A 13,655-nucleotide genomic window follows, 5' to 3' on the forward strand; every position below is an offset into this window, starting at 1 on the left:
GGAACATCACAATATGATAGTAACCAGATTTCAGCATGATACTATACCACTGAGACATAATAAATGATAATATTAGTCTTTTGCACAGCCCTAGAAGAACGATGATGCCGGTATATTCAACTAAGAAAATAATTTGCTACCAACACAGGGATCACTGGTTCGACTCCTTGTTACCTCCGGCTTGGTCGGGCGTCCCTACAGACACAATTGGCTGTGTCTACGGGTGGGAAGCCAGATGTGGGTCTATGTTCTGGTCACTGCACTAGCGCCTCCTGTGGTAGGTCAGGGCGCCTGTTCGGGGGGGGTGGACTGGGGGGAATAGCGTGATCCTCCCATGCACTATGTCCCCCTGGCAAAACTCCTCACTGTCAGGTGAAAAGAAGCAGCTGGCGACTCCACATGTATCAGAGGAGGAATGTGGTAGTCTGCAGCCCTCCCCGGATTGACAGGGGGGGTGCAGCAGCGACTGGGACGGCTTGGAAGAGTGATTGGTAATTGGCCAAGTACAATTGGGGAGAAAAAGGGGAAAATCAAAAGAGAAAAGAAAAGAAAAAAATAATTTGCCATTTTCAAATTAATTCAACCTGTTGTGGCTGGAAATGCTTTCATTTATCTTGGCCAACACACAGATGAAACATTCCTCGACAAAGTACCTGTGCTGACTTGACATTTCAAAAGCGTGACAGACAGGAAATGAAATTATTTAAGGAAATGGAAAGAGTTGGAAGTATTTGACGGACGGGTAGATGAAAAGTGGCGGAGCCCCCATCAGCTGCTGTGCTAGAAATAGCTCTGGGGTTAGCGGCGTTAGGCACAATAAGGCCGGCACATTCCCCACGCTCCATGGCAGGTCTTACAAAGCTCGTCAATCTGAGCGAAGAGGGAAATCTAAACTGCGCAAATATCAACAGCTCCAAACCGGGGGGGGAGAGACAAACATGCAAATGAACACTGGTGTTGAATGAGGTCTCATTAAAATACATGTCTGCCTGCATGCAGCTTATGGGACACTTTCTCATATTCCAGATTAGACGATAGCATTTATATGTCCAACCATGAAGCTGTCTACAACAGTCACCTCAAATATATGTAAGAAGCCATATTAAGATAAGATCTGGCATACTAGTGTCATCACTTAAAAGGTCCCATGAAATGGCATTTAGAGCACCGCAAACTTCAACAAATTGCTGTATATTTAAATGAAACACATTGGTTGACTGAGATCTTGTGACGGGAGCGAGTTTGACTTGACTGACAGCCGATAACGGCCGGGCATTTAGAAGAATGTGGACATCGATATGCTTTGGCTAATTTCAGTTTGGTGGTAGAAGATCACTCATGTCCTCTTAAGCTCGATTCCATTCATTGACACTTTTGTAAGCATATGGTGGCCCAGTGGTTAGCACTATTGCCTGAGAGCAAGAAGGTCCTGGGTTCGAACCCCGGGATTGTCCAAACTTGGAGGTCATCCTTTGTGTGGAGTTTACATGTTCTCCCCGTGTCTGCGGTGGGTTTTCTCCGGGTGCTCCAGTTTCCCCCACCATCAGAAAGTCATGCATGTTAGGGTTAATACTGCTGTCTGTGCCCCTGACCGAGGCATGGCGAGACGAACTGGAGTTGGTCCCCAGGTGCCGCACAGCGGCTGCCCACTGCTTCTCGCTACACAGCAAGGATGGGTTAAATGCAGAAAAAGAATTGTCCAATGGGGAATTAATAAAAGTAGTAAAATATATATATATATATATATATTGTATTTGTCATGGAGAGAAAAACAAAATAGGATTTTTTTTCCTCCTTGGACATAGTGCTAAATCGATGTACTAAATGAAGTACAGACAAGAGAGGTAAAAAGAATGAAAAAAATTTTTTTCAGTTCAGGGGACCTTGAAGCACATTTCTCTTATCGTCTCAAGATCCCTCTAAAGTACGTTTTAATGATCGTTCACACGGTCCCAAGTTATCTTGAAAATCACGTTCAGCTGACTGATACCCGATGGAAAGAACAAGTTCTTGCTTCGGCAAGGAATTCAGTAAACAGACGAGGGTTGGTGGTAAAACAACCGCTGTGGGAATTACTGACATTGGGCCATCACACTGTACTGTTTAAAATTCCTTTCACTCCTTTCCATCTTTCTTCTAGTCTGAGACATGACAGCTCTCTGAGCAAGGTCAACATTTTGCTGATCCTTGTTTGGATGAGTGTGTGTTTGTGTGCAACAGTGTGTGTGTTTGTGTACAACAATGTGTGTATGTGTGTGTGTTGGGAATATGGCAAACTCATCTGACCTCTCCTTTTCCTCTTGTTCAAGCCGTTCCTGCTCATCCCTCTCCCTCTGCTCACGAGCCTGCCGCCGTTTCTCGGCCAGTATGCGACCCGCCTCCTCGGGGTCGTTGGTGCCCGCCATGGGCTTGGCCAATGGGGAGGTCCCGTGTGACGGTGCAGGGGTGGTGGTAGCCAACTGGCCTGGCTCGGGGGATGAGGAAGCAACTGTCCTAGCAGGCTGCGTACTTCGCGAATGTGTGGAGACAGAGGCTGAGGACACCATGATGGCAGGAGCTACAGGAGATCCTAGGATTGGAGGAAAAAGCAAAAAGAGAGGGGAAGAGTTACACTAAAAACAGTGTATTGATCTACAGGGGCTAGGATGTCACAGCCTCCAAAAAGACAACAAAAGCATCCATCCAGCCATTCATTCATTCATTCATCATCAGCTGCTTCTCTGGGGTCGGGTCGCGGTAGCAGCAAGCTAAGCAGGGCACTCAAGACGTCCCTCTCCCTCCAGCAGCACCCTCCAGCTCCTCCTGGGTGATCCCAAGGCGTTCCCAGGCCAGACTGGACATGTAGTCCCTCCAGCGATTTCTGGGTCTACCCCAGGGTCTCCTCCCAGTTGGCCGTGCCCAGAAAACCTCCAAAGAAAGGAGCCCAGGAGGCATCCTGATCAGATGCCCGAACCACCTCAACTGGCTCCTTTTGACGCGAAGGAGCAGCGGCCCTACTCCGAGCTCCTCACCCTATCTCTAAGGCTGAGCCCAGACACCCTACGGAGGAAACTCATTTCAGCCGCAAAAAAAAAGCATCCTCCAAACATCATTCAATGCAACTAATTACATCTGAACTCTTTTAAAATATGCCCCCTTTTTAATGCTGCCTGAGGGAATATTTTATGATAAATGTCACTTTTTAATTGCTATCACTGTTGACAATTTTCCCCAAGCCCCGATAAAAAAATCAGAAATCAAAATTGTTGCACGGATATTACGACTTGTCCATTTGTCAACTGCTGAGCACGTCTCATGCTGTCCCACAAAAGCTTTACTGGCACACAGAAAGTAGTGTTTTGTCATTCGCGAACGACTGGTTCAAAAGAACGAATCTTTTGAGTGAACAAACTGAACTGAATCATTTCCTGAAAAGAATTATTAACTTCTCAGTCAGTTCAGTTGAGCTCTCATTCAATTGTGAGCGAATGTGAACGCGAATGTGCAGGGCTGTGTTCAAGACTGCAAACACACAGCTGTTTCGGGTCGCTAACATTTAGCTGCAATGATCCATTAACGTTGGTCTTGGACTGCAATCCAGATATATGACATTATTCAGATTGATATTATATACATAGGCTAAAATTTAATGCTACTGCATGCAGTGCCACACGCGCACACACCCACCAGCACCCCCCCCCCACACGTTATTGTTTTGAAAAGACGTAAGCCATAGCATGCCGTCACATAGACTCGATGATGAGAAACTCCACAGGTGTCACTTTTCAATACAGAAGAGATGAAACGCATAATCCCAAATCAACTTCCGTACTGAATATGACTGGTGAGTATGAATTAGACTTACAGTGTCTTCAAGTGCAGGAAAACGGTTTGCCGTGAGAGCAACGTGAACCAGAGAAGATGGGGGTGGGGGTATTACCAAAAAAAATGCAGACATCATTGTTTTACATGGGTGGCACAGTGGTCAGCATGGTCGCCTCACAGCAAGAAGGTCCTGGGTGGTTCGAGCCCTGGGGTAGTCCAACCTTGGGGGTCGTCCCGAATCGCCCCGTGTGGAGTTTGCATGTTCTCCCCGTGTCTGCATGGGTTTCCTCCGGGTGCTCCGGTTTCCTCCCACAGTCCAAAGACATGTAGGTCAGGTGAATCAGCTGTACTAAATTGTTCTTAGGTGTGAATGTGTGTGTGTGTTTGTGTGGGGGGTGTGTGTGTGTGATGGTCTGGTGGCCTGTCCAGGGTGTCTCCCTGCCTGCCGCCCAATGACTGCTGGAATACACTCCAGCATCCCCACGACCCTGAGAGCAGGACAAGCAGTTCAGATAATGGATGGATGGATGATAATGAGGTGCCACCCCGGTGCTTCAGTTCTTACTTGCTGTGTGCTGGGCTGACGTGATGGCAGAGCATTTACACGAGCCATCCAGGGGATTTCCTGATCGATTCAAAGTGTTTCAATAGTTCAGTAGTTTTGGTGGCATTCATGAAATCGTCCATGATGAGGGAAGTCTGCTTAACAACTGACTTTCAGAGCTGGATATCTTAGCTGCATGAGCTCTTTATTTTCCATCATTTTCACGAATAGTTAGTTTATATTATAATCTGTCAACCTAATTGTATTTTTACCTTGCTTTAAAATATCCCCTTTCAAAGAGGTGCGTAAGAAGTTATCTGAAATGGCAGCAACATGACAATCTCAACCACACTTTTTCCCATGCATCCATTGTTAAACATTCTCTTCAGTTGGAAACTATGAAGAGCAACCATCGCTTCAACAAGAGGACTTCAGACCTTGTAATTACATCATTAGGGCTGATTATCCCAGCCTGTTAGTGCTGTCTGAGAAGACACAGACCGGGGAGCTGTGAGGGGTTTGCTCAATGACCTGTCTTCATTTCCCTACTTAAATCTGATGGTAATATTTGCCTGATGCAGCTGCTACTGCATCTTAAAAGAGTTTCCAGAAGCGTATTCACTTTTTCCATCTGGATGGGTCAGATCCATTCTTCCCCTGTCATGAGAAGAGGTCAAGCCAAAGCCATAAGAGTTCCCAGTGTACGAAAAAAAAAGAAAAGATTATAATAATCTTGTATGACTCAGCCGTAGAAGGAAAAGAAAGTGTAATGTCTTTTATGAGAAATAAAATGAAAAATTAACCTTCTAACATGTACATATGTTGAAAGGTACAAAAATATGGAGTCTTGCACACTCCAACCTAACCCTATGCATATCCATGGGTAAAAAAAAAAGTAAAATACTCATATTTTGGTGCTATAATAACAATAATAAAATGAGTTGGTATAACACTTCTCATCTGTGGAGACAGATCTCAAAGTGCTTCACAGGTCAAAGTAAAAAAAAGAAAGAAAAAGAAAATATATAATAAAATAAAATAACAATTACAAAGATAAAGCGGGTGAATAAAACCAGGGTGGGCCACTATAAAAAATACAAATAAAATAAGAATAGAATAAAATGAAGTAAAAAGAGGATTAAAACAAGGGTGAGCCACTATAAAAGGCTTAAAAGAAGGCCTGCCGCTAAAGAAGGGTTTTAAGCCCCATTTTAAAAACCTCGATGGAAGAGGCAGCTCTGCGATAGTCCAGGAGGGAGTTCCAGAGTTGTGGGGAAAAAGAGCATAAGGCTTGGTCTCCCATTGTCCGGAGACGTGTAGGGGGGGGGGGATATCTAGCTGTGGGGAATGGCTAGAATGGGGGGAGCGTGAGGGTTTATTGGTGGTGATGAGGTCACTGAGGTAACTGGAGCTTAGGCCATTTAAGGCTTCGTAGGCCAGGAGGAGGACTTTGAAATGGATCCTGTAGTGGACTGGAAGCCAGTGGAGTTGGGCGAGTATGGGGGTTATGTGGACTGACTTTTTTGAGCCGGTGAGGACTCTGGATGCACTGTTCTGAATGAGTTGTAGAGGATTGATAGATTTGACCGGAAGACCGGAGAAAAGGGCATTGCCATAATCAATTCAGGAGAAGATTAGTGCACGAACCAGTTTTTTGGTGTCATCTTTTTAAAGAGATGGCTTCCGTCTGGCTATATTTTTAAGGTGAAAAAAGGAAATCTTGCAGATGTGTCTGATATGGAACGTGAGTGTGGAGTCGAACTTAACACCAAGATTGGTGACAACAGAGGAGAGGGGAATGTGTTGGCCATCGATGGAGTGACCAATGCTGCCAGCATTGGTGAGTTGATTGGTGGTGCTGATCAGGATTGCCTCCATGTTGCTGCTGTTGAGCTGGAGGAAGCTGTTATTTATCCAAGAGCGGATGTCCTACAGGCAGGTGTTGAGGGTAGACATCGTGTTGGTTGGATTGGGTCGCATTTTAATGTGGACCTGAGCGTCATCAGCATAGCAGTGGAAGTTGGTGTTGTGTTGTCTGATGTTACGTCGAGTAAGTAGATTAAAAACAGGATGGGCCCAAGCACTGACCCCTGTGGGACACTGCCTGTCACTGCAGTGTCATCAGACCTAAAAACCCCTGAGTGACACGTGATATCTCTGGTTGGTGAGGTAGGAGGGGAACCACTTCAGGGCTGTGTCTGTGACCATAGTGTCAGTCTCAAGGCGGTGAAGGAGGATGTTGTGGTCTACAGTGTCAAATGCCACACCCAGATCGAGTAGGACTAGGATGCTGGGTGACCCGAATTCGGCTGCCATCAACAGGTCATTGACGACCTTTATCAGGGCCGCTTCCATGCTGTGTGTAGGCTGGAAACCAGATTGGAGGGCTTTATAAAATTGATTATCTGAAAGATGTAACTGGAGCTGTGAGACCACGACTTTCTTTAGAACTTTGGCGAGGAAAGGGAGGTGGTCTGTTGTTGGACAGGAGTTCTTAGTCCAGATTTGGTTTCTTTGAGAGTGGGTTGACAGCCACGGTTTTAAAATGGATGGCTACCTCTCCACTCTGAAGTGATTTGTTGATGAGTGTGGTGAGGAACTGAACCAGGGTTGGTGAGAAGGCTTTCAACAGGGAAGAGGGTATGGGGTCAAGGGAACACCTAGTGGGTTTGGGTTTGGTTATGATGGCCAAAAGTGCAGATGGTGTAACTTCTTTGAGGCTACACAGGGTGGAGCCATTGAAGAGGGGAGGACAGGTGGGTGGGGTCGCAGCTGCTCTGAAGGCTACAATGTTGGCTCTAATATCTATGACCTTGGTCTTAAAGAAAACAGAAAAACGGCTGCACAGTTCTGGAGAGGCAGCTGGATGACCTGAGTTGGTGGGGTTGAGAAGGTGGTTGATGGTGGAGAATAGGGTTCTGGGATTGCCTTTGCTATTGTTAATTATTGAAAAGTAGTAAGATGAGCAGTTTTGGGAGGTAAATGACAAACCTTATGGCAATAGCGCCACTGAACCATAGGCTCAAAAGACAAAACCAAAGGGTTATTTTATTTTCATTCAAATAATGATCTCTGTTTTAGGTGAAACATTTGCACTGTGTTTTGAGCTTATGCAACTCCATTTAAACAAAATTTAGTTTGAATATCACATGGCAAGGAGCAAACTATGAAGGGTTACCTTTCTGGAGAGACCATAATTGTGCATCATATAGTCAAAAGTATTCAAGAGCTACAACTTTGACACTGGGCTCAAATAAAGGGACATTGTAACAGGTTAAAACCTAATCTAAAACAATGGTTAAAGGGCTGAATTAAAACTGAAAGAATAGCAGTCAGCATTGCTGATACTGCTTCATACTGCACAGTGATCCAAACCTACTATACGGGCACAACAAATGCCCGAGTTGAATTTTTCTGAGGGAGGAATCTTAAGCATCATAAACTGCTGATGAATGAGGACTGTTGTGCCACAAACCCCTGAGATAAAATATTAATGCTATAACTTAAAGAAAACTTGGCATGACCATAGGGTTCATTTTCTCTTTTTAGGCACACCTGAAACTATGAACATCAAAATTAAAATTTGATTATAGTGTGCTATAGCATTACTTAAAAGGTGTGTGTGTGTGTGGGGGGGGGTATGTGTGCTATATGGCATGTGGGCCTAATGGTATTAACGGACTACATTGGTTTTGGAGTTATTATTGCATTTTCCATTGCTCCACAGGATTGTGTTCTTCATGATTTAATGTAGCTGTTAGAGCTTGGTCTCAGAGCCATGTTTAAAATTGTGGACTAAATAAGTGATTAATTAATGCATTCTAAGCTCATACTTTTTATATCTAGGTTAACTGTTGTTTGTCCGTCGCAGCGACGAGGACCATCTAGTCATCCTGTAGGGGTCGATTTCTGTGGGTACGAAGATGGCTGGCTGGTCCGATCGGCGCCCTGAATGTTCTTTGGCAGTGTGGGCATGGGTTAGTGGGAGTAGCTGGAGGGTTGCTGGCACGGTCTTTCCTGGCCTGCCTGCAGGTCTCTGCTGCAGCAATCCTGGCGGCCTCACATGTGTTTGCACCATTTCGGACAGCTGCATGCCACTCTCCTTTGTTCAGAGCTTTCTGTTCCCATGTGTTGAAACCTTCAAGGTGTCTTTGAAGTGCTTTTTTTGGACCACCTTGGGAGCGCTTGCCTTGTTTGAGTTTGCCATATAACAGTTTCTTTAGGAGCCGGTGGTCTGGCATGCGAACTACGTGGCCCACCCAACGAAGCTGTGATTACATGAGGATGGTGTGTATACTCGGCAGTCTTGAGCGAGTGAGGACCTCTGTGTCAGGTGTCTAGGTCAAGGTTAACTAAACAAAACAGAACTAAAAATAATTTAATGAGTAACTGAACTAATTTCTGCTCACATGCAGTAACTAGTAGTAATGCGATAACTTTTTAAATGAGTAATAAGTAAACAGTAATTGCTTAGATTCCTTGAGTAACTTTCCCAACAGAACAGACCACCAAATTTGCCATAAACTAACTGTTTCTCCTCTCTTGTGAACTTACCCTTCCTCTCCTCGGGGGTGGCAGGCCTGCGGATCTCCTTGGCTCTCTCCAGGGGGACCGGAGAGGAGTTGCGGTGGCCTATCCTGGCGGGGGTCCTGGCTCTCTTGGGTCGGGCCTTAGGGGTGGAGGGGCTACCATGGGAAGATGGAGGCCTGGGACTGGGCGAGGCAGCGGGGCTTGGAGAGGCCGTTCTGCTCTTCGGGGTGGCCGGGGACGATGGTCTTTGTCTTGATAAAGGACTGGGGCTGAAGAGATTGAAAAACCATTTGGGAGAAAAATAGACAAATTAAAAAATAAAAAGATAGAAGAATCAAATAGCATAAAAAAAAGATCAATGTGCAAAGTAAATGAGGGTCAAAGTGCAACTCTCAATAGGCTGAGACAAGGTAATGGAGGACAACATTTTTATCCCAGTTTTAAAAATGGTCACAGTTGGGGCGAGTCTTATAACCCCTGGAAGTTTGCTGCAGCTATGGTAAAAGTAAGTCAGAGATACATTTTGACGCCTTTGACATTGAGACTACGATATATACTCATTATTTGCTCCACTTAAAGGGACATACCGGTGTTTTGCACGTTTTGGTCCATTTACCACACACGAAGTCTACTTTACATTACTTCTGACAAGTTTCTAAAGCACACTGTAACTCTTCAGATTTCTGAATAATTACCGTATTTCCGTATTTTCTCTAATTCAAACATTCAGGTGATAAACCCATGTTAAAATTCTTTACTTCAACTAAAAGTCCTGTCACCATGAAGAAATCATGGATGTTTGAATTTTTTACAGCAACTTTTTTTTTTTCTGGTGGAGTTGTCAGTGTGTCTTCAAGTGTGTTGTCCGACTGAGCAACTCAATTTAACTGGCGCTTTCAACTGTATTATCCCACAGTGATGATGTAACTTTGACAACCGTGATGGAATGACCTATCTTAAGCAAGTTTCAACTCTGCGATTTGATTTTCTTACTGCACCCAAATGAACAGAAACCAATGACTGCTGCGAAGGTCAGAAAAATGCATCTAAAACACTTCGGTATGCTTTGCACAATTGTTGCAATAATGTAAATAATATGAGACCTGTAGTAAATGGGCTAAAACATCCTAAAACACTGTTATGTCCCTTTAAAAAAAAATTCTTTCCCCCCTATTACTCCCCAATTTACTTTGGCCAATTACCCCACTCTTCTGAGCCGTCCCAGCCGCTGCTCCACCCCCTCTGCTGATCCGGGGAGGGCTGCAGACTACCACATGACTCCTCCCATACATGCGGAGTCGCCAGCCGCTTCTTTTCACCTGACAGTGAGGAGTTTAGCCAGGGGGACGTAGCGTGTGAGAGGATCCCGCTATTCCCCCCAGTTCCCAATCAACCCCGAACAGGCACCCCAACCGACCACAGGAGGCGCTAGTGCAGTGACCAGGACACATACCCACATCTGGCTCCCCACCCACAGACACAGCAGATTGTATCTGTAGGGATGCCCAACCAAGTTGGAGGTAACACAGGGATTCGAACTGGCGATCCCTGTGTTGGTAGGCAATGGAATAGACCGCTACGCTACCCGGACGCCCTCGCTATGTCCCTTTAAACAAATTTAAGCATATTACTTGGATGACTGGTTCGGGTTTGTAACAATGCTTGTTATAGTTTGACAAGTCTCGAAAACTTTGGTAGAGACACACTCTCGCCCACACTGCCGTGACAAAAATATAACACCAATTTCACATCTTCGTTCATCATCTTTATTGTTCATCACTAAGGCGCCGTCTTGCTTTTGGACAGCCTTGATAAAATGTGACCTCACGAAGCAGGTTCAAAACAGTCAAAGCCCTCAAACAGTCGCATCATCCATCAGCAGTACATTATGGCTCAGTTTCCTGGCAGTGAGGTGGGTAATGCATCGCTCTGATGGAAAAAACACATTAAAACAGAGACGAAGCCTCTCCTCTTCATCAGCCTCTGGTACCGCCAGCTCTGCCAAGCCTTTTCTGTCGAGTCAGAGGCTCATCTTTTTTTATTCTCCCACTGCAACCCCTGACCAAGCAGTTTGCCATGGATAAATTGTAGATCACACCAAAGATAACGCACTTGTAAACATTGGGTACAAAGGTCTTAAAAAGGGGAAATTATCGTGTGATGGTGCTCTTTTCCTTTGGCGATTTCGGTGACCGCGTCTGTATGTACACTAGGGCTGTATATTGGTGAGAATCTGGTGATATGATACGTATCATGATACAGGGGTTATGATTCAATATATCGTGATATATTGCGATACTGTAAGATAGGCGATATATTGTGATTTCATAGGCCTGTGTTCTTTGTGCTTATGTCTCAGTTTACATTGTTGGGTTGGAGTGGAAGAGTCAAATGGCTGAAGATAGATTACAACACTGTTATCTAGCCGTCGTGGGGTTACACACAACACAACATGTTTGTCACAAACCTTTACATGTAAACAATAAAAAATCGATATTTTTTGAGAATTGATACAGTATCACAAAATATATCGCAATACTCAAGAGTATCGATATTTTTTTACACCCCTAATGCAAGCCTGTACTCCAATACTAATGCTGTAATTACAACAAAGCATTTCAATGGAGCATCATAATTACAAAAAAAAACAGCCATGTAACATTTAACAATGCACTAAAGACATGAAGGGTACTGTGATGTTTAGATCACACTTTATAATGAGCAAATAATAAATGAGTTGCAGGTCAGTTGTTGACTCTAACAACACATCTGTTGCTTAAAAATATTAATAACCTTTTTTATAATTTTTGAATAATTATTGATTAATAAAATCACAAGAAAAACACAAGAAATTTTGAAAAAAAAGGAAAAGGGAAGTTAAAATTTAGACCTGACATTTCTGAACCGAAAGTTTAAGCTTAGACACATATTTCTAAAGGGTTCAGGGTAGGACAATCTGTTGGTTTGGACAGGCTAGTCTGTAAGTGCTATTAGGAAACGGTCGAGAAACAAGCCATACTAATACTAATGTTATTAATATTTTCAAGCCCCCTGATAATTTTCACAAGTGTGTTGTAAGAGCTTATAAGTGGCCTATTGCTCATTTATGTATCACTATTTACAGCTATTTTTAATATAAACTGTTGCTGATATTTACTACAAAGTGTTACCTGTACATAAATACTCTATGTAGTTTTCATGTGTTTGCACATTTACTCAGCACACATTTGATACGTGAAGTACTCTTTTTATCTTTTTTTGGGACCCCCCCCCCTTTTTTTTTTCTCCCCAATTGTACTTGGCCAATTACTTCTTCGTTCTGGGCTGACCCGGTCACTGCTCCACCCCCTCTGCCGATCCGGGGAGGGCTGCAGACTACCACATGCCTCCTCTGATACATGTGGAGTCACCAGCCACTTCTTTTCACCTGACAGTGAGGAGTTTCACCGGGGGGACATAGCACATGGGAGGATCATGCTATTCCCCCCCTCCCCCCCGAACAAGCGCCCCGGCCGACCAGAGAAGGCGCTAGTGCAGCGACCAGGACACATTGTGTCTGTAGGGATGCCCGACCAAGCCGTTGGTAACACGGGAATTCGAACCGCCATCCCCATGTTGGCAGGCAATGGAATAGACCGCCACGCCACCCGGACACCCGCGCTCTTTTTATCTTAATACTGCATTTGGCCTGTCCCTGATGCTCCTTTGAATCTTGGCTTCGGATAACAGGGAAACGGTTGCACACAGGAGCAAGACCAATAGATGTAAAATACAAAACTAAGAGCCATCATTTAAAGCTTTTTTCAGAGATTGCAGAAAGAGATGAGGGAAAAAAATTTTCCACTTTTGGAGCGTAAATAAAATTGTTTTTCTCATAAGATTAGTAGTGGTTCGACTCCAGTTGTACCATGTGAAGACGTGTCGGTGTCTCACCTTGGATCAGGTCTGTGTCTCATGCTCGGAAGGGACTGTCTCTTCTTTAGCACCTTCTCTTTGGCGAGCGCATTCTTCTCCTTCTCATTTTCTCGCTCCTTGTCTTTTTTTTCTTTAATATGTTTATCCATCTGTAAGGTACACATGATAACACAAGCTAAAATGCCCATTCAAATATGCAAGGACGATGTAAAAAAAAAAACAAAAAACTATTCATTCTATCTTAACATTTTGTATGCTTCCTTGTTTCTAAAATCCTACAATGTGATACACCCCCCCCACACACACACACACACAAAACAAAACACAACGCTAACTACAAATACAGAGCCAGCTACAAACTATTTAGCAATTGTTAGTGAAGGAGCAATCTACGTCAGTGGCGGCTGGTGCTAAAAATATTTGGGGGGGGGGCAATTTAGCTTGGCGCAGCATCACCTGACAGCTGCTTTAATGTCCATACAGTCACAGAGTTATTAAGAAGGACAATGTAGCCTATAGATTTTATCAGGGTTCGTAGACGGTGGATGATTGACAGTCGAGACGGGGCGTCGTGGTGGGTGTGAACATGATTGACAGCCACGAGAACTGTCCAATCACATTAGATCAAAAAACATTAAAACAATACCAATTCAATGCCAATAGAAGTGGGAGTGTCTGGGGTGCACAGAACTAGACCTCATGGAAAATCTGAAGAAACCAATCAGACAGCAGCCTCAGGTCACCTGCTCACCACAAGTTTGAGGGTTTACATAAGGTATCGTTTGGCTGGTGCCCCTCACCCAGGAAGTATATGTATTCAGACAGAAATCAACCAAATACCATTTGAACCAATATTTAATGC

The 13,655-nt window shown here is 44.3% G+C and overlaps 1 protein-coding gene across 4 annotated transcripts in view; it reads right to left on the bottom strand.

The window, feature by feature from the left end:
• The window catches only part of map7d1a (MAP7 domain containing 1a), a 95,656-nt gene that overhangs the window by 17,627 nt on the left and 64,374 nt on the right, over window positions 1-13,655 (bottom strand). For all 4 annotated transcript variants that reach the window (XM_056286068.1, XM_056286066.1, XM_056286067.1 and 1 more), the window contains 3 exons: window positions 12,812-12,942; window positions 8,903-9,147; window positions 2,287-2,569 (listed from right to left, as the gene is read on the bottom strand). In XM_056286068.1, coding sequence (XP_056142043.1) covers window positions 2,287-2,569; window positions 8,903-9,147; window positions 12,812-12,942 — 659 coding nt within the window. The remainder of the gene's footprint in view (window positions 1-2,286; window positions 2,570-8,902; window positions 9,148-12,811; window positions 12,943-13,655) is intronic.

The sequence above is a fragment of the Lampris incognitus genome, chromosome 9, assembly GCF_029633865.1.
Source record: "Lampris incognitus isolate fLamInc1 chromosome 9, fLamInc1.hap2, whole genome shotgun sequence".
Classification (NCBI taxonomy): domain Eukaryota; kingdom Metazoa; phylum Chordata; class Actinopteri; order Lampriformes; family Lampridae; genus Lampris; species Lampris incognitus.